The sequence below is a fragment of the Mus musculus genome, chromosome 5 (genome assembly GCF_000001635.26).
Source record: "Mus musculus strain C57BL/6J chromosome 5, GRCm38.p6 C57BL/6J".
Classification (NCBI taxonomy): domain Eukaryota; kingdom Metazoa; phylum Chordata; class Mammalia; order Rodentia; family Muridae; genus Mus; species Mus musculus.
In genome coordinates this window covers 122,194,667-122,213,660 of record NC_000071.6, presented here as the reverse complement: position 1 = coordinate 122,213,660, position 18,994 = coordinate 122,194,667, and the positions used below count along the sequence as shown (strand labels likewise).

At 51.6% G+C, this 18,994-nt stretch overlaps 2 protein-coding genes across 5 annotated transcripts in view; both read right to left on the bottom strand.

Annotated features, from left to right (window-relative positions):
* Positions 1 to 6,856, bottom strand: part of Hvcn1 (hydrogen voltage-gated channel 1) — a 35,493-nt gene extending 28,637 nt beyond the window's left edge. The window contains exons 1-2 of one of the 4 annotated variants that reach the window (XM_006530472.3): positions 6,505 to 6,856; positions 3,269 to 3,319 (exon numbers count right to left, since the gene is read on the bottom strand). The gene's annotated coding sequence lies outside the window, so the exon portion shown is untranslated. Of the gene's footprint in view, positions 1 to 3,268; positions 3,375 to 3,408; positions 3,523 to 3,739; positions 3,933 to 6,504 lie in introns of those variants that run through there. The other 3 variants (NM_001042489.2, NM_001359454.1, NM_028752.3) reach the window with 3 other exon arrangements.
* Positions 6,857 to 13,452: 6,596 nt separating this feature from the next.
* Gm52787 (predicted gene, 52787) lies at positions 13,453 to 17,892 on the bottom strand (the record flags this gene model as incomplete). The annotated part of the gene is made up of 2 exons (XM_030254965.1): positions 13,453 to 14,734; positions 16,914 to 17,892. Coding segments are annotated over 2 exons (1,140 nt in total), but the record flags the coding sequence as incomplete, so codon positions are not given.
* Between the last annotated feature and the right edge of the window lie 1,102 nt (positions 17,893 to 18,994).

Below are 18,994 nucleotides of genomic sequence, written 5' to 3'. Positions count from 1 at the left end.
TGTAGCCTCTAGCACAGACGACTGTCAAGAGTGTCAGCAACTTTGGTGACAGCTTCTATACAAACAGGAGATGGGCTCAGATGCAACCCTTCACAACTGCAGGCAAAGGGCCGGCAAGATGGTTTAGCTGGTAGTGGGGCTTGCTGCCAAGCCTGACATCCTGAGTCTGACCCCAGGACCCACATTGTGGAAGGAGGAAAATCAACCCTGGCAAGTTGTCGTCTGATCTCCATAAGCACACTGTGACACGTACACACACACACACACACACACACACTGCAGTTGAATAAACAATCTACCAACCTACATTCAGGTAAAAGAGCCTTGTGTTGGGGCTGGAGAGATGGTTAAGAGCACTGACTGCTCTTCCATAGGTCCTGAGTTCAAATCCCAGCAACCCACATGGTAGCTCACAACCATCCGTAACGAAATCTGCTGCCCTCTTCTGGAGTGTCTGAAGACAGCTACAGTGTACTTATATATAGTAAAAAATATATATATTAAAAAAAAAAAGAGCCTTGTGTCATCAAAGCAGAAACTAACTCCTGCACAGAAAAACATTGGAGGGGCTGGAGAGATGGCTCAGTGGTTAAGAGCACTGACTGCTCTTCCAGAGGTCCTGAGTTCAATTCCCAGCACAACCACATGGTGGCTCACAACCACCTGTAAGGGGATCTGATGCCCTCTTCTGGTGTGTCTAAAGACAACTACAGTGTACTCACATATATAAAATAAATAAATAAAATTTAAAAAAAATCCAGAACTTGGAAGGCAGAGGCAGGTGGATTTCTGAGTTCGAGGCCAGCCTGGTCTACAAAGTGAGTTCCAGGACAGCCTGGACAATACAGAGAAACCCTGTCTCAGAAAAACAAAAACAAAATAAAAAACCAACCAACCAAACAAACAAACAAAATCCATTGACTTCACCAACTGAAGACAGAGGGTTTCAACTCTCAAGTCCTCCCTAATAAACTAGCCCAAACAAATAAAAGTGGTGAAGCCCACTGCCTGGGTGGCCATGGAGAAGCCTCACATTGGCTAGAGAGATGCAACCTAGTCAGACATCTAGTGATAGGGGCTTCCAAACGGCTACATCCTAGACCTGACCACTTCATTCCAGAAACCTTTCCAGAGCTCCCTAGCAACTGCGTGGGCAGCAGTGTGTGTAGTACAGTGGATGCTGTTGCCAACCCTCTCCCCCCTCCCAATACCTGAACGGGAGAAGCTGAAGGCCACGAAAGCAGGGAGGAAGGACATGCTAGGGTCTGCGCAGTGGTGGAGAAAGCAGACTGTTGAGCAAGCAGAACTGATAAGTCTGACCCAAGCCTGCGCTCATTTGCAAGCAGCAGAGCTAGAGCCTCCTGTGCCTTTCATCCGTGCTAGACCCTGCGCTGGCTGGGTTCAGGGAGAATAAAAGGGAAGGGGACAGGAGATGACAAACACCTCAAGGACAGGGCTGAGGCCACACTCAGAACAGAGCAAGATGGGAAGCCAGGCTCTTGCAGGTTGAGTGGCCAGGCTCTCGTGGGGACAAGTGTCCCAGGAAGAGGAAGGTTCTTTAACAGCAAGAACTTAAGAGGACAGAGTGGCCGGGCGTGGTGGCGCACGCCTTTAATCCCAGCACTCAGGAGGCAGAGGCAGGTGGATTTCTGAGTTCGAGGCCAGCCTGGTCTACAGAGTGAGTTCCAGGACAGCCAGGGCTACACAGAGAAATCCTGTCTCGAAAAACCAAAAAAAAAAAAAAAAAAAAGAAGAAGAAGAAGAATTCTCACGCTGGGCGTGGTGGTGCACACCTTTGATCTCAGTACTTGGGAGGCACAGGGAGGCAATCTCTGTGAGTTTGAGACCAGCCTGGTTTACAGAGTGAGTTCCAGGACAGCCAAGACTACAGAGATAAAACCTATCTCCAAAAACAGAAAGAGAAGGACGAGGAGGAAAGAGGAGGAAGAAGGAGAGAAGGAAGAGGAAGAAGAGAAGAAGAAGGAGGAGGAGGAGAAGAAATAATAATAATAGTTTGGGGAGGTCTAGCAGGGCTCTCAGCTTGTGTGAAATGCTGTAGTGCTCAGGGTCAAGTCATAGCAGGGGGGCTGGAGAGATGGCTCAGAGGTCTAAGAGCACTGACTGCTCTTCCAGAGGTCCTGAGTTCAATTCCCAGCAACCCTACGGTGGCTCACAACCATCTGTAATGGGATCTGATGCCCTGTTCTGCCATGCAGGTATACACAGAGCACTCATATACATAAAATAAATACATCTTTAAAAAATGAAAAGTTATAGCAGGGACATGATGGGGAGGGCCAAAGAGGATGGAGGTCTGGACTTGGGTGTAGTCATGGTGACACAGCATCCAGACTGGAGATCTGTGTAGGCCAGAACTTGTGACTGGCCTAGATGGAGTGGGAGTTGGGAAAGAAGGATGGAGGCATGCGCTACAGGCGGGAAAGCCTGGACAAGAAGTCCGGGCTTCTTCCTTCTTGCAAAACATGGCCACGGGAAGGTTGTGGGCTGCCCAGCAGCTCTGGAATTGGGTAAGACCTAGCCTAGAGATTTTCAAAACCCTGCCTTGACCAGCCTTGCTGCCAGGGGAGTCTTGGAGGCAGAAGTTGCCATCCTCAACCACGGCCTTTCTCAAGAAACCTCAAGCTGCTGGTGGGCAGTCAGGAAACACTGCAAAGCTCAGAGCGTCCCCGCCAACCTGAGATGAAATGCCCAGTAGGCAGAAATGCCTTCAGAGGGGCAAGGTTGAGCAGAGAGGAACGCAGCTCCCAAGGATCCCGTGCTAGGTTTGGGGGTGGGAGTGGGGATTGCTAGGCTTCTCCCCATCACCTCAGCATTCCTGGGAGGTAGGTGCCATTCTGAATGCCATAGGGCAGAGAAGGATACAGAGACACAGAGGCAGTGTCCCACCTCTAAGGCATGTAGAATCAGGTACTCGCAGGCAGTAGGTGCTGGGTAAGTGGTGGGGGCTTCAGAAGAGCAGAAATGCACGCTGTTGCTGTTGCTTCTCGGTCTTACAGTATAACCAGGCCCCAACCCACCCACCCACCATTCTTGTTCCTTGGCACTCCTGAACCCAACAGATAGGGCTTCGAATCATTTCAAGAAGGCTCCACTAAATTGGGTTTCTTCTTGCTAGGGTGCACCAGTGTGCTGACTCCTTGGGGGTCTGCTCTTGTGGTGCTAGCTGTATCTCCTTCCCTCCTGCTGTCTCCCTGGGGTGGCTGTAGGGCTCTGGGATGGAAAACAGGGCTTAGGGCTTCACACTCACCTGCTGGTAGTTTGCAGCACTCCTTTGCAGTGGCTGGCTGGCTCTCTCCACCTGTGTGAGGGGGACAGGGTTACTTCTCCACAAGTCACAAGATGCTGGGTGTGGCAGAGTCATGGCTGTGGATCCAGGTTAACACCCACCAGGAGAGGATGCGCCTGTCAATGCTCAATTCCCCGGGGAGGAGAGCGGGGTGGGCAGTCACAGTTCAAGAAGCAGCCAGGGCCTTGGTCACCCCACGGTGCCCCCTGGCCTAGTCCTCCACTCCCCGCCAGCCAAAATGGACAAAAGAGCAGCAGGGAATCACGAGGATGGAGGGTGGCCAGGGCTTCCTTCCTCCCTCCCGGGCCCCGCGGCTGGCGGGTGTGCAGAGCAGGGAGAAGATCGCAGCTGCCCTCAGCTCGAGATACAACTAAGGTTGGAAGGAAGAGGGGGGCGCCCTGACCTCCCCACCCCAAGCCTCATCCTCGTTACCTGGCAGCAGTCTGCTTAGCTCTGTTCTCATCCCAGGGTAGAGACTCAGGCACACCCCAGCTCTGAAGAGCCCAGGGGGAGGGCCCTTGCCTTTGGGGGTGTGGTGTGGCGGGAGTTTCCAGAGCTGCTCGAACTTATTGCTGCTGCAAACTCAAAGGCCTACGGAGGCACTAGTGTGCTGAGAGGCACTAACTTGAAGCGGCTATCAAATGACAAAGACCCCGGGAGTATGCACAGGGCTGGAACTCTCTTCCGGCTAATCCCACCCCACCCCCACTCAAACGCCTCATCCAAGGACCTCCTCCTCCCTCTCTCTTCCAAAGCTCCTGTGTTTACTGGAGGAGATGAACTCCCTAGCTGAATTCAGGGGGCCAACTGATGCAAGAGCAGGTTAAAGAGAAACTTTTTACCTGCTAATGGAGACAGTCCCAAGAAAGTAAGGGCAAAAGAAATGTATCATAAGCTGGTGGGGGAATGACTGAACCCACTCTCTCTGGGCTGGGAAGGAAAATTCAGGAGAGTCACTAAGAGACAGTGTGTGTGTGTGTGTGTGTGTGTGTGTGTGTGTGTGTGTGGAGGGGAAGGAGTGGGCTTCCTAGCACACCTATTCAGACCCACTGCAGCCCAAAAGCCCCGGGTCCGTGTAATGGAACCCAAACTTTAGCTTCTTCAGAACCCCAGCCCTTCATGGCTGCTGTGTGTGAAACTCTAAAAGCCAGTTTCCTTAGAGTTCAGTGACTTCAGCTTCAATTCTGGCCTAATTCAGCCGGTTATCCGCAACACTTGTTTCCTTGTAACCACCTGCAGGTGTGGGCTAGCCTCCCTTCCAGATGCTTAGTGCACAGCCCCCTTCGAGCTTAAGGCTGCATCTCCACGGGTGCTGCAATACTGTGTGGCACTGCACAGGAACATTATCTGCCTCCCATTGGTCTCTGATCCACTGGCTTCTACCAGCTCCCCTGTCCTCCATGCTGGTGGCAAGCTAGGTTGGATGGTGGCAGGACTCCTCAGAAATGTTGTGATATAACAGCCTCCTGAAAGTTCCTAAGGTATGGCCTGCTCCATCCTGAACTTCAGCCTTCTTGTGTTTCATCCAAAACTTATCTCTCAGGGCTGGAGAGATGCCTCAACGATTTGAGCACTTGTTGCTCTGCCCGAAGAGCCAAGTTTGGTTCCCAGCACCCACATGGTGGCTGACAACCAGGCATCTGATGGCCTCTTCTGGCCTCCACAGACAGTTGCATGCATGCAGTGCACAGGCACACGGAAAAAAATCAAAACTCTCCTACTTCGGGGTCAGCTAGACAGGGTGAGACAGTTCCTCCTCATGTCTGTAGGGTGAGGAAGGCCAGGGAGAAGGAACAGGAGTCCCTCCATCTAATGAACCACCTCAAAGCTGTGGGCTGACATCAGCAATACATCCTGCCATGAGTTACAAACAGTATAAGACAAGATATGGCTTCAGCTACCAAGACCCAAGCTCTGGACTCTCTGGCTGACTCCCTGTTGTGTGTACCTGTCCCTTTTAGCTTTCAACTTGACACAGCCTAGAATCACTTGGGAAGAGGGTCTCAATGAAGGACCGGCTACATTGGGTTGACCTGTGGGGATTGTCTTAAGACCCAGCTCACTGTGGGCGGCATCATTCCCTAGGCAGGCCTCCTGCAGCTATGTGAGAGAGGAAAAAGTTAGCTAAGCGATGAAACAAACAGGACTCATGAGTTATTCTCTCTCTGCTCCTGACTGTGGACATGAGGCTGCCTTGGTGTCCTCATTATAACAATGGACTGTGACTAGAACTGTGAGCTTTTTGTCAGGGTATTTGTGACTGAAACAAAGATGAACCTAGGACACCATATAAATTAGTGACTGAGTGTTGAAAGCCTGTGACCACTGCTGCTTTAAACACTGTATAAGATCCTGGCTGAATCAGTAAGGCGAGAAACAAGGAAGTTTGAAGATTGCAAAGCTATCGTCTGAAGTCATTGTGAATCCAGACCTGGGGAATCCCACAGAGACAGCGGACAGAGCGACTTCTGTCCCCATAGAACTCCCACTCTGGTTGGGTGGAGGGGTGAGGCCACTGATTGGTAAGACAGAACAGCCCAAAGAACAAATAATTTCAGGACCGCATTTCAAGGTAACCTTGTATACACTGAGAGAAAAACATTGCTCTGAAAAGAAGCCCCAGTTTGCAGAGACGCTTCAGAGTTGTGTGGTTGGATATTTGCTGGTTTGTTCTCAAGCATGAGGAAGTCCCTTTCCCCCCTCAACCCACCCCCACCACGTCCTTCACATTTCTGTTGTGTGAGGATCCATCACTGTCCAGGTATGGTGGTCCTGCCCTCCTGATGCTCACAGAACAGATCAAGTAAGATCTAAGCCCAGGGCCTGGAGGCTATTTCTGCTTGAGCTTTCTTCCCTCCTCCACCAGCAGGGAGAGAAGGCCACCTTCAAAGGCTCTGGTGTCTCCAGTATCTCGTGGTTGCAGCCGACCACTTCCCTTCCCAGAGCACCCAGGAGTGCGTGAGAAGAGGGAAAGGAAGCAAGAAGGGGGTGAGGTTTCAGCCAGGGATGGGTTTGGAGTTCCCAGAGTCACATCAGTTACCTGGACCTACCTCCATGTGATTCACTACCATCTGTGACAGCCCCTGAGTGTATGTATGTAGGTAGGTAGTTGACCATGTCTGAATGAGGCTTGGGGACCTGTGTGATGCTGCAGTGTGGCTAGGACTTGGAATGGAACTCAGAGGTAGAGCACTTACCTAGCATGTGAGGACCTGGGTTCGATTCCTGGCATCGGCGACACTTGGGCTGATGACGTCCAACCCCGTGCCCTGAGGCTGACTTCTGCTTGGTTGCTCAGAATGATCTGGAAAGATGGAAAGACAGCAGTTGCCATCAAAGAGGCCTGGAGTTCAATCCTTCCTCCATCCTGCCCGTGCCAGCTGGGTGATCTTATATTCATTCAACAAATTATCTCTGAGTGTTGTCTAAGTGCGGGCACTAAACCAGCAGAGGCTGGTGGGTACCACGGACCCGCATCAAGACTGCTCTGTGAAAGGACATAAAAGGACCAAATGACAGAGCAAATGCATTATACAAGGTAGGACAAGGGGAGGTCGTGGCTGAGCCTAACAGGTGGGGATGGAGGAAGTACAGACTGTGTTGTATGGCTGTGTTACCTGTCAATCAAAAAGCCTATGGCCCATGGCTTAGGCAGGAAATAGAAGGTGGGACATCCGGGAGGAGGAAGAATTCTGGGAGAGAGCCAGGCAAGGAAGCCACCTGGGAAGACGTGACAAGGCAGATGCATAGAACCTGAACACAGGCAACCAGCCACAAGGAAGAATGCAAGTTTAAATAAACGGGATATCTTTTTTTTTTTTTTTTTTTTTTTTTTTTTTTTGGTTTTTTGAGACAGGGTTTTTCTGTATAGCCCTGGCTGTCCTGGCTGTCCTGGAACTCACTTTGTAGACCAGGCTGGCCTTGAACTCAGAAATCCGCCTGCCTCTGCCTCCCGAATGCTGGGATTAAAGGCATGCGCCACTACGCCCGGCTTAAATGGGATATCTTAAGTTATGATTTCAGTCAGAGAAGAGCCTAGCTGTATGGCCAAGGTATTTATTTATAAGTATATTTTGAGTCAGAGCCTTATTTCTGGGAATATGGAGCTAGGAGGAAGAACCGGCCACCATGTCACAGGAGGTGAGGACCATTGAGAAGAGATCAGGGGAGGGTTCTCAGGGAGGTGACATTTAAAGGCTACCAGAACATGGGGTGGAGCCCATTTTGAGATGAGGGATAACTTTTGCAGCAGAGGGAACCAACCGCATCTGCAGGGTCTGAGGTGGGTAAAGGCAATGCTAAGGCCAATGGAGACTGAGGGTTGCCAATGCACCAAGAAGCCATGGGCCTCTGAGGTAGGGAGGGGCATAGGTTGACTGTGATGTGTGTGTTAAAACATACAGACCGTTGTCCAGGTATGGTGGGGCGTGCTTGTGATCTGAGGAGTAAAGACACTTGTGTAGGGGCATACTAAGTTCATGGCTGCCGTAGTGAGTTCTGGGCGAGCAAGAATTCAAGCTGAGACCCTGAAGAAAGAAAGAAAGAAAGAAAGAAAGAAAGAAAGAAAGAAAGAAAGAAAGAAAGAAAGAAAGAAAGAAAGAAAGAAAAGAAAAGAAAGCGAACTGCTTGACCTTTCATATCCAGCACTCGCTCGCTCGCTCTCACTCTCTCTCTCTCTTTTTCTCTCTTTCTTTCTCTCAGTTTCAGGCCAGCCCAGTGTACCTAGTGAGATCATTTCTCAAATACAAAAATCTATAGTTAGAGCGGGGAGGCATGAATGTTAACATTCAAACCACAATAAAATGTATAGTTGGGGTGGCAGGTGAGAGGGCTCAGTGGGTAAAGGGGCTTGCTCTGCCAAGCCTGACAACCTGAGTTCAAACCCCAGAATGCACAGGGTGGACAGACACATCCAACTCCTACAAGTTACCCTCTAACTTCCACACACATGCTAAGGCACATACACACCTACCACACATGTACACAAATAATTACATATGCAAATTTTAAATGATATGTTTTGGTTTGGTTTGGTTTGGTTTGGTTTGGTTTAGTTTGGTTTTTCGAGACAGGGTTTCTCTGTGTAGCCCTGGCTGTCTTAGAACTCACTCTGTAGACCAGGCTGGCCTCAAACTCAGAAATCCACTGCCTCTGCCTCCCAAGTGCTGGGATTAAAGGTGTGCACCACCACTGCCCCGCCAAATTTTAAATTATAAACAAAACAACGAATCCTGGATCTGCTTGCTGGGTTGGGGGTGGGGTAGGTGGTTAACTGGGAGGGGGAATCCCAAGCGCAGGTCAGTTGGTGATGAGCTATGGGGAGACAGGAAGGAACAGGGGTGTGGAGAGAGCAGCTGGGTGACAACTGGGGGCTGGGTATGGAGGGTACTGCGCAGCAATGTTACCCCGACCATGGGGAGTCAGGAGGGTCGGTGTGCAGTCATGTGACCTAAACACTCAATGGCAGGTGTCAAACAGGTAGTGTGTGCCTGTGTGTGTGTGTGTGTGTGTGTGTGTGTGTGTGTGTGTGTGTGAAGTGGAGCCCAGAGGTCCACCTTGGGTGTTCCTCAGGAGTCGTCCACATTGTCTTTTACCAAAGGGTCTTTCACGGGCCTGGAGCCCCCCAATGAGGCAAGGCAGGCTGGCTAATGAGGCCCCCGGGATCTGCCTGTCTCTGCTTCCCCAGCGCAGAGATCACAAACATGTACTACCATGCCTGGATTCTTTTATATCTGCTGGGGATTGAACTCAGGTCCTCATGTCTTCCTGGCAGGGCTGGGCCAAGGGCCCATGCAGAGGCAGAGACCCAAGGTTCACTGGGGCATGCCACCATGTCCCTCCCTGGTCACTCTGTTTCAGGCCAAAGTGGGCTACCCTTGCTCTATGGCAGGCTATCCTTCTGCCTCTGTGAGTGACCTGTTCCTGTTTCCAGGACCTGGGGGCTGAGAGTGGCTCATTCACTCCTCTGCAAGGCCTGGCAGTTGCCTCCCTGTGGCCAGCTGAGGCTTGCCCAATCCAGTCACACTTTGAGGCCTGTGTGGGCTGTGGCTCTGCTCAGTCCCCCTTTCCTGTCTCTTTGGTGAAACATTCACATCCATGCTGAGTCTCGTTTAGTGAAACTGCTCGAGATATAGAGTAAGCTTGGGGCCAGCCTGGGCTACAACAACAACAACAAAATGGTCTGGCTGTCCTCCCTTCCAGCTAAGATAGAACAGGACTGGTGACACTGCTGGGCGGTTGAGAGCTCTGCAGTTAGTTGCCTGAGGAGGCACCTCCAGGTCTGGGCTAGCCTCCAGCCCTTCTCCTCCCTCAGGACCCTTAATGTCTTCTATAATCCTGTCTCCCCACTTGCCTGCCGAGTTGGCCTGAGTGGCCCAGAGTGGCGTGAGGGTCCAGTGGTGGTAGCATGTAGGAAGCAGAACCCACTCTAAAACTTGGGAATCTTGTCCCCGCAGGTCCCCTCTGCTTCTGTGCCTCCCTTCCTCGGGCCTCAACACAGTGCCAAGGTGCACTGGTTAAATAAATCTCAGTGTTCCACAGTGACGAGTTCACACTAGGGCCAGGTGTGGTGGCGCACGACTTTAATCCCAGCACTTGGGAGGCAGAGGCAGGTGGATTTCTGAGTTCGAGGTCAGCCTGGTCTACAGAGTGAGTTCCAGGACAGCCAGGGCTATACAGAGAAATCCTGTCCCGAAAAACAAACAAACAAACAAAAAAACTAGTTCACACTAGAGACACGGGTGTCCTGACCAGCAAGAGATGGGCGAAGCATTTTTTTCCCCAGAGTTAACACTGCTTAAGACCCCTCACGGACCCACCTTGAGTCCTCTCTTTGCTGAGCCAGCAGCTCTGAGGCATCTCTCCCTGTGGAGCTGGCCCCTCTCAAGAAGAAACACCCCTACCTCTTCCATAGTTCAAGGTCTTACCCACCCACTCACCTTCCTCTGCCTGGCCCAGAGCTGCAGTGTCAACCGTCCAGAGGGAGGCAATGCTCCAACGTTGAGTGCCTACTGTGTGCTAGGCAAAGCAGATCTTCTTTTATTTTTTATTTCCAAGTCCAGACTCTGCTTTCCTACTCCAGTAAAGAGACCAAAGTGTCTCTTGAGCCTAGGGACATGACATACATACACTGGGACGGGTTTAAGGTACCAGTCCGGTGGTGAGGGGAGCCTCAGAAGCCAGCTAAAAGCCCTAGGGCTTGTCCCTCAAAGGACATAACCCTGGCTGTCCCTCACTTGTCTCTTGGGCTCCGGCCAATGATGTCATTTCTGAACTACACAGTGCAAGCTGTATGGCCCATGTATGCCTGCTGTAGGTTGCCATTACCCTGAAGATGCCCAAGGTGGGGTAGGGGAGGGCATGTGATAACCTCCTCTCAGGACCTGTTCTGCCTACTGAGGGCTGGGTGTCTGGGGCAGCTCTCCTGGAGGACAGCTGCCTGAGGAGGGGTGCCCAAAGGACAAACACTTCACCTTTGACAGCAGTTCTTAACCATTCTGTGAGAGGCTATATGTAGAATACAAAGAAATTGGGTTGTGTTGTAAACTCAAAAACAAAACTTGAGGGGGCTGGCAAGATGGCTCAGCAGGTAAGAGCACTGACTGCTCTTCCAAAGGTCCTGAGTTCAAATTCCAGCAACCATATGGTGGTCCACAACCACCCGTAATGAGATCTGACATCCTCAGATGTCATATACAGTATACTTATGTATAATAATAAAGCTTTGGGTCTGAGTGAGCAGGGTTGACTGGAGTGAGCAGAGGTCCTAAAAATTCAATTCCCAACAACCACATGAAGGTTCACAACCATCTGTACTACAGTACTCATATACATAAATAAAATAAATAAATCTTTAAAAAAAAAAAAAAAAGCTTGATTTCAGCTGACCTGTGTACCAAGGGAATGTGGTGTTTACTACGGCCCTGGACAGGACTCAGATGTAGTGTGATCAGAGTCCCACCATTTCTGTTCTGTGTTCTGTAATTTTCCTTAGGTTGAGATTGTCTCTGTCAATCACTACGATGTCAGACTTGACACGCTTATACAAACCACACCTAGAAAGAGGCCTATGTTTCCACTCCTCGCCTATCTCAGGATGATCCAGACACCCTCTGGGTTGCCTTTCCACCCTGTGGCAGGGCAGTAACACTGGCCATGTGACTTGGGCTCACTTGTAAGCGAGTCTGTGCCAACAAGTCTCGGGACTGATCCTAGTCTCTGGTTGTGTACACAGGGAGACCACCAGGTACAAGCCAGGAGGCCAGCGTCTCGACCTCCAGCCTGGGCATCTTTGTGAGAACACAGACTACCTCAGCAGCCCAGGGGAAATGGGGACGTGGCCTGACTGACCTTGGGGGACAATTCTCATGTTACATGGGCCAAGTCTGCAAGAAGATCCTACCCAGCTCACCTCTTGGGAGGTTGGTGGTTTTCCAAAGAAAATCTCTGGTTTCAATCAAAGTGAAAAGCCAGGTGTGGTGGTGAACACCTTTAATCCCTGCACTTGGGAGGCAGAGGCAGGCAGATCTCTTGTGAGTTTGAGGCCAGCCTGGTCTACATGGTGATTTCCAGAACAGCCAGAGCTACATACTGAGACCCAGTCTTAGAAACAAACAAGAAAGAACCTCCAAGCTCATGAGTGTAGAAGACTGTGGGCACTAAGGGGGGGGGGTGTGGGAAGGAGGGGGAGGGAAAGAGCCCTTGTCCAGCCAGAGTTACTTCTGTGCTCTGGGCAAGCAGATTCGGGAGGGCTGCCAGACGCTTTCCACTTGGCCCCAGGTGGGCATCTAAGCCACTGACCCCAGTTGGCAGTGGGGGGGGGTGGACAAGGGACAGCCCCAACTGGGGGCCCCAGGGTGACACCCTTGGCCTCCGGGGTTATAGGAGAGAGGTTCCTACACAGGCGAGAGTTCTGAGTCTGGGCCTTGACTGGAGCACAGGAAGGCCTTCCGAAGGGAGATTAGAAAGGGCTCATTAGAGGAAAGCCTATCCCATCGTCCAAGCGCAGCAGGCCTTGATGAACAGAGACAGTCTATGATTTTAGCGCTTTATTATAGAAAGGCAGGGGGTAAGAGAGAAAGTGAAGAGAAAGAGAGAGAGAGAGAGATCGGCCATGGCCAAGAGGAGGGAAGGGGGAGAGAGAGAGAAAGAGGAAAGGCTAGAAAGTAAGAAGTTAGAGAGAGAGGGAGGAGAGAGAGTAAGAGTGAGAGGAGAGGATGAGGAGAGGAGAGAGTGAGGTGGGGCCAAGCAGCCCTTTTTATGGTGGCCTGTTATCTTTACTGTTGCTAGGTAACTGGGAGGAGTCTAGCCTGAAGGTCAAAAGCTTGGGACTTTGTCTATGTGACTACTAGCCATGCTTCTCCTGTAGGGGCTGTGGGGGCAGTAACTTCGACAGGAGCCAGAGTTCCAAGAGACATGAGGGAACGCCTACTGTCCCATGTAGGTGAATTATCACCACCAGGTCCCGGGGTTCAACATCCTGCCTCAACTGGAAACCAGGCTGTGTATAGCCCAATGCCTCACAGCAGACTCTGCTTTGCAACTTGAGTGGCCACAGAGGCCACAGAAGGACCTCAGAATAAGCCCTGTGTTCAGACCTTGCTCACACATCTGGACACATCTGCATCAGCACACACAGAAGCAATCCTGAAGCCTTGGCCTGAAGGCGGTCCTCTCTTCAAGCTATAAGGCAGTCTCCTCAGTCTACCTTTGCTTCAGTGACCAGGGAGACCAGGAGTGCTCAAGATGGAGTAGGGTAGGTTACTCCATCAGACTAACACAAACACATACGTGTCCCCTTCTGACCAGCAGGGTCTCCTCCATGAGCTCAGAAATCACAGGGCCCTGGCAAGCCCCATGCAATGCTCACTTTTGGTACCCACACGGGAGCAGACAGGAAGCTGCCCCGTGCCCACCAGGGGAAACTGGCTGACTAGAATGCCACATTATTGCCTGAGTGACCACTGGGTTGGACAAGGCACAGGGAGGACCAAGCCTGCTGTGAAGTGGCCTCCCCTGACACTAAGGTGTGACTCCATGGAACCTGTGTGTTTGTTTAGCATGCCCAAGGTTCTATTCTGTCCTGAGCACTGTCCCCCTATAAACATGCCAATGAAGGGAGTAAAGAGTGCATTGGTGACTTCATCTGAAAGACCCCCGACGTGGGTAGTCAATCAATCTGAGGAGACCCTCTCAAGGACCAGCGAGACCACGATTCGGATGCAAACAGCAAGAGGCTTTATTGGGAACACGGGTACCCGGGCGACGCAGTCTATCGGAGGACTGGCGCGCCGAGTGTGGAGTTTTTACCCTTTTTATAGGGCTAGGGCTGGGGAGCAAAAAGCGCGGTTACAGAAGCGAGAAGCGAGCTGGTTGGTTAGTTCGAATAAGGCTTGGGGTATTTCTCGGTCATTTGGGGAAACTGAGGTGGGACTTTTTAGATCTAAACAATGTCTTTTTTCAAGAAATGGGTAGGGGAGGGGTACAAGGAAAGAGTCTAATGAAGGTTCAGCAATGGGCACATATCTGGTCAGAACATTGGCAGACACACAGGTTCAAGGAGTGACCAGAGCACTGTGCACCTCTATTTTTCTAAATCAGTGAAGCTAGTTCTGCTAACACTGACGTCTATCGGGGCTTCTGTGTCTGTTGCTGGTTCCGCTTTATCTGAGAACCATCTGTTCTTGGCCCTGAGCCGGGGCCCAGGTGCTTGACCACCGATATCCTGTTCGGCCCCTGTCCCAGTGCTATTCAGCCTTGATCTTTAACTGTTAATCTTTAACTGAACTTTCTTGTAACTTTTGAGAACTCAGCTCTGGTACTTTTTCATGCCTTGCAAAATGGCGTTACTGCAGCTAGCTTGCTAAGCCTGATGGTGGGGTCTTTCATTCCCCCCTCTTTCTGGAAACTGAATAAAATCTTTTATTCACGTGATTCCACTTCTTCTGGACCTATTGATTTGAGTTGGTGATACTGTTGGGTCAGAACCAGGGCCTGCACCACCGAAATTCTGTCTTTTACAAACTGGACCAAGCGGTTGAGAATACAGGGTCCGAAGAGTAGGATTAATAAGAGTATTATCAAGGGGCCCACGGGTTATTCTTATCTTTAAGGGGTTTTGAGAACGCTGGACCTTTCATGTCGGTCCTGATGCTGTTCCGGCCGGAGGGGTTGTCGCCGCTTTTACGTGAGCGGCGTGGATCCACGCAGCGATGCCGTCTACTTTGAGAGCGGTGGGGGTGGTCAGCAGGACGGTGTAGGGTCCTTTTTAGCGAGGTTCCAAGTTCTTAGTCTGGTGCCGTCGTACCCACACGGTGTCGCCGACACGGAAGGGGTGTGGTATCACAGGCTGGTCTTGTTGGTCCTGATAGGCAGCGGCCAGAGGCTTCCAGACCTCTCGTTGTACTGCTTGGAGGGCCTGTAAGTGAGCTTGGAGAGAGGGGCTATTAGTAAACTTTGACATTTCAGGATCATGGAAATTAACAAGGGGCGGGGGCGCCCCATACAGGATTTCATACGGAGTGAGTCCATGGGGGCCCGGAGTGTTGCGGGCTCGGTAGAGGGCCAAGGGAAGTAGGAGTACCCAGTCTCTAGTGCCAGTTGCAAGCGTTAATTTGGTCAAAGTCTCCTTGATTGTCCTATTCATTCTTTCTACCTGACCTGAACTCTGGGGTCTGTAAGCACAATGTAGTTTCCAATCAATCCCCAGTAGCTTGGCCACCGACTGACTTACCTGGGAGACGAAGGCAGGCCCATTATCAGTCCCCAACACTTGGGGCATTCCAAACCTTGGAAATATTTTTTCTAGAAGCTTTTTGGTCACAACTTTGGCAGTCTCATGCTTGGTTGGGAAGGCTTCCACCCAGCCAGAGAACGTGTCCACAAACACCAGAAGATACTTATGCCCATACAGTCCGGGCCTTACTTCAGTAAAGTCAATTTCCCAATGGGTGCCTGGTCGATGTCCTCTTACTCGCACCCCGGGACCGACCTTAGCTTTACTGGCATTTACTTGGACACAGGCTTGGCATGATTCCGCCACCTCGTGGAGGATCTTATCTTTATTTAGCATGTAATAGGGGCTTTCTTTTCTGTCTAGAAGTGCCCTCATCTTCTGATAGCTAAGGTGGGTGAGCTGGTGAAGGAAGTCTAATAATTCAAAGGTGAACTGGTCAGGCATCACAGGTTTACCTTGCAGGACCCAATATTTTTTTCTCTCTATCATATGTGGCTCCCAACTCTCGTAGGTTCTTTATATCTGTTTCAGTATAATGGAAGAAGTCTGGAGTGTACGGGGTTGAGGTCTCTATGAGAAGTGAGGAGGCCTTTGTGTCAGTCCCCATGGCTGCTTCCCGGGCTGCCTGGTCCGCCATTCGGTTGCCTTTAGCTTCAGCACTATTGCCTTTCTGATGTCCTGGGCAGTGAATTATACTGAGTCTTTTGGGCAGAAAGAGAGCTTTCAGTAAGGCCAAGATTTCGCCCTTGTTCTTGATCTCCTTGCCTTCTGAGGTGAGCAACCCACGTCTCCTATATATTTTTTCATGGACATGGGCGGTAGCAAAGGCATAGCGGCTATCAGTATAAACATTTAGCTTCTTACCTTCTGCCATCTTTAGGGCCTGGGTGAGTGCTATTAGTTCAGCTCGCTGGGCGGATGTCCCGGCTGGCAACGCCTTGGCCCAGATTACCTCGGTCTCGGTGGTCACCGCTGCTCCAGCCTTACGTTGCCCCTCCTGCAGGAAGCTGCTTCCATCTGTATACCAGGTGTGGTCGGCATTTGGGAGGGGCTGGTCCGTGAGGTCCGGTCTGGTGCCGTGTGTCTCAGCCAAGATCTCGAGGCAGTCGTGGGGGGTCTCTTTTCCCGGCAAGGGGAGCAACGTGGCCGGGTTTAAGGCTACCACCGGTCCGAACTGAACTCGGTCCGTATCTAGGAGCATTGCCTGATAGTGGGTCATGCGAGCATTGGATAGCCAGCGGTCAGGGGGATGTTTGACCAGTGCTTCTACCGCATGGGGGGCCAGAATGACTAGCGGCTGTCCCATAGTTAGCTTGCCTGCATCCTTTGTCAGAACGGCAATGGCTGCTACCATCCGTAGGCAAGGGGGCCACCCAGCTGCCACTGGGTCTAGCTTTTTGGACAGGTAGGCCACCGGCCGACGCCAAGGTCCCAGTTTTTGCGTTAGGACGCCTTTGGCGTAGCCCTGCTTCTCGTCGACAAAGAGTTCAAAGGGCTTAGTCAAATCTGGCAACCCCAGGGCTGGGGCAGTTAGAAGAGCCTGTTTGATTTTTTGATAGGCCTTTTGCTGGTCTGGGCCCCAATTAAACAGGGTCCCCGTTTTGGTGAGAGGGTACAAGGGGGCTGCCATTTCTGCAAACCCAGGGATCCAGAGGCGACAGAAGCCTGCCGTCCCTAGGAACTCCCTTAGTTGTCGAGGGGTCTTCGGAATAGGCTGCCCCATCACAGTCTCTTTTCTGGCCTCAGTCAGCCATCTCTGACCCTCTTTTAGAAGATACCCCAGATACTTGACCTGTTTCTGGCAAATTTGGGCTTTCTTGGCCGAGGCCCGATACCCGAGGTTCCCTAGGGTTTGTAACAGGGCCCGAGTACCTTGTTGGCAGTCGAGCTCAGAAGTGGCGGCCAGCAGTAAGTCATCCACGTACTGTAGCAGGATCAAGTCTGGGTGCTGGATCCGGAAGTCTGCTAGGTCTCTGTGCAGTGCCTCATCAAACAGGGTGGGACTGTTTTTGAAACCCTGTGGGAGTCTGGTCCAGGTTAATTGTCCTGAGATTCCCATCTCTGGGTCTCTCCACTCAAAGGCGAAGAGAGGCTGACTGGTGGGGTGGAGTCTCAGGCAGAAAAAGGCATCCTTTAAGTCAAGCACAGTGTACCACTGGTGGGACGGTGGGAGCCCGCTCAAGAGGTTGTAAGGGTTGGGCACGGTGGGGTGGATGTCTTCCACCCGCTTGTTGACTTCTCTCAGATCTTGGACAGGCCTGTAATCATTAGTCCCTGGTTTCTTAACGGGTAGCAGGGGCGTGTTCCAGGGGGACTGGCAGGGTACCAGTATTTCCTGGTCCAACAGTCTCTGTATGTGGGGCTTGATCCCCAGTCTGGCTTCTTGTGACATGGGGTATTGTTTTATGGACACGGGGGTAGAGGTTGCCTTCAGAGGTATGATCAGAGGAGCTTGGCGAACTGCCAGTCCCATGCCCCCGGTTTCCGCCCAGACCTGGGGAAAATCAGAAAGCCAGGTGGACCCTAGAGAAACATCCGGCTCTTTTGAGGTCTCATGTAGCCGATACTCATCTTCTATGTTTAGGGTCAGCACTTGCAGGGGCAGTCCCATTGGTCCCATAACCTGAGCTCCTGATCCCTCGAAGTGGATTTGGGCTTTTAGTTTAGTCAGCAAGTCTCTTCCTAGCAGAGGATAGGGGCAGTCTGGTACATGGAGGAAAGAGTGGGTGACCTTACCGGTAGCTAGATGTACTTTGCGATCCGTGGTCCAGCGATACCGCTTTCCTCCAGTAGCCCCTTGGACCCAGGCAGCCTTGTCACTTAGGGGTCCAGGATTTTGGGTCAGCACGGAGTGTTGGGCCCCAGTATCTACCAGGAAGGTGACGGGTTGCCCCCCGACTTTGAGGGTTATCCTGGGTTCAGGGGGGGGCTCCTGACCCTGACCTCCCTAGTCACCTAAGGTTAGGAGGGAGGTCTGGGGCCTCAGTCCTCGGGGCCCTCGTGGCTTCTTTGGGCAGTCCTTAGCCCAGTGTCCCTTTTCTTTGCAGTAGGCGCATTGGTCCTTATCAAGTTGGGGCCTCCTCCGCTCTCCCCCCTGTCTATCCTGTCTCTGACCAATAACTACAGTGGCCAAGAGCTTGCTCATCTCTCTATGTCTTCTGCGGTCCCTTTCTTTCTCTCTCTGCTCATCCTCTGCCCTACGGCGTTCTTCTTTTTCCTCTGTTTCTCTCTTGATACGTTCCTCTCTTTCTTCCGGGGTTTCTCGCTTATTAAAGATCTTTTCAGCTTCCCTCACTAAGTCTCCTAAGGTCTTGCTCTTTAAATCTTCTAACCGCTCTAACTTTCGCCCGATATCCGGGGCAGACTGCCAGATGAATGACATAGACACATTGGTTTCTTGCCCTGGGTCCTCAGGGTCATAAGGAGTGTACCTGCGATAGGCCTCCTTGAGTCTCTCTAAAAAGGCTGAGGGAGACTCATTAGGTCCCTGGGTTATCCCTTTTACCTTGGCCAAATTGGTGGGGCTTCTGCCCGCGTTTTGGAGACCCGCTAAGAGCAACTGGCGATAGAGGACTAGGTGGTTCCTACCTTCTGTAGTGGTGTAATCCCAACCGGGGCGTTCAAGGGGAAAAGCAGCATTGACTTCATTAGGCAACTGAGTGGGGCGTCCATCATTGCCCCGGACTGCCTTTCTAGCCTCTAGGAGCACCCGCTGCTTTTCTTCTCCGGTCAGCAGGGTCCCCAACAACTGCTGACAGTCGTCCCAGGTGGGCTGGTGGGTGATGAGGACGGACTCAATCAAGGCCGTCAATTTACCTGGATCTTCAGAAAAGGAAGGGTTATTATTTTTCTAATTATATAAGTCAGAGGAGGAAAACGGCCAGTACTGAAGCTGGCCATCTCCCCCCATACGGAGTGGGAATGCCTGGGAGGAGGTGGAGTCCGCTGCGGGA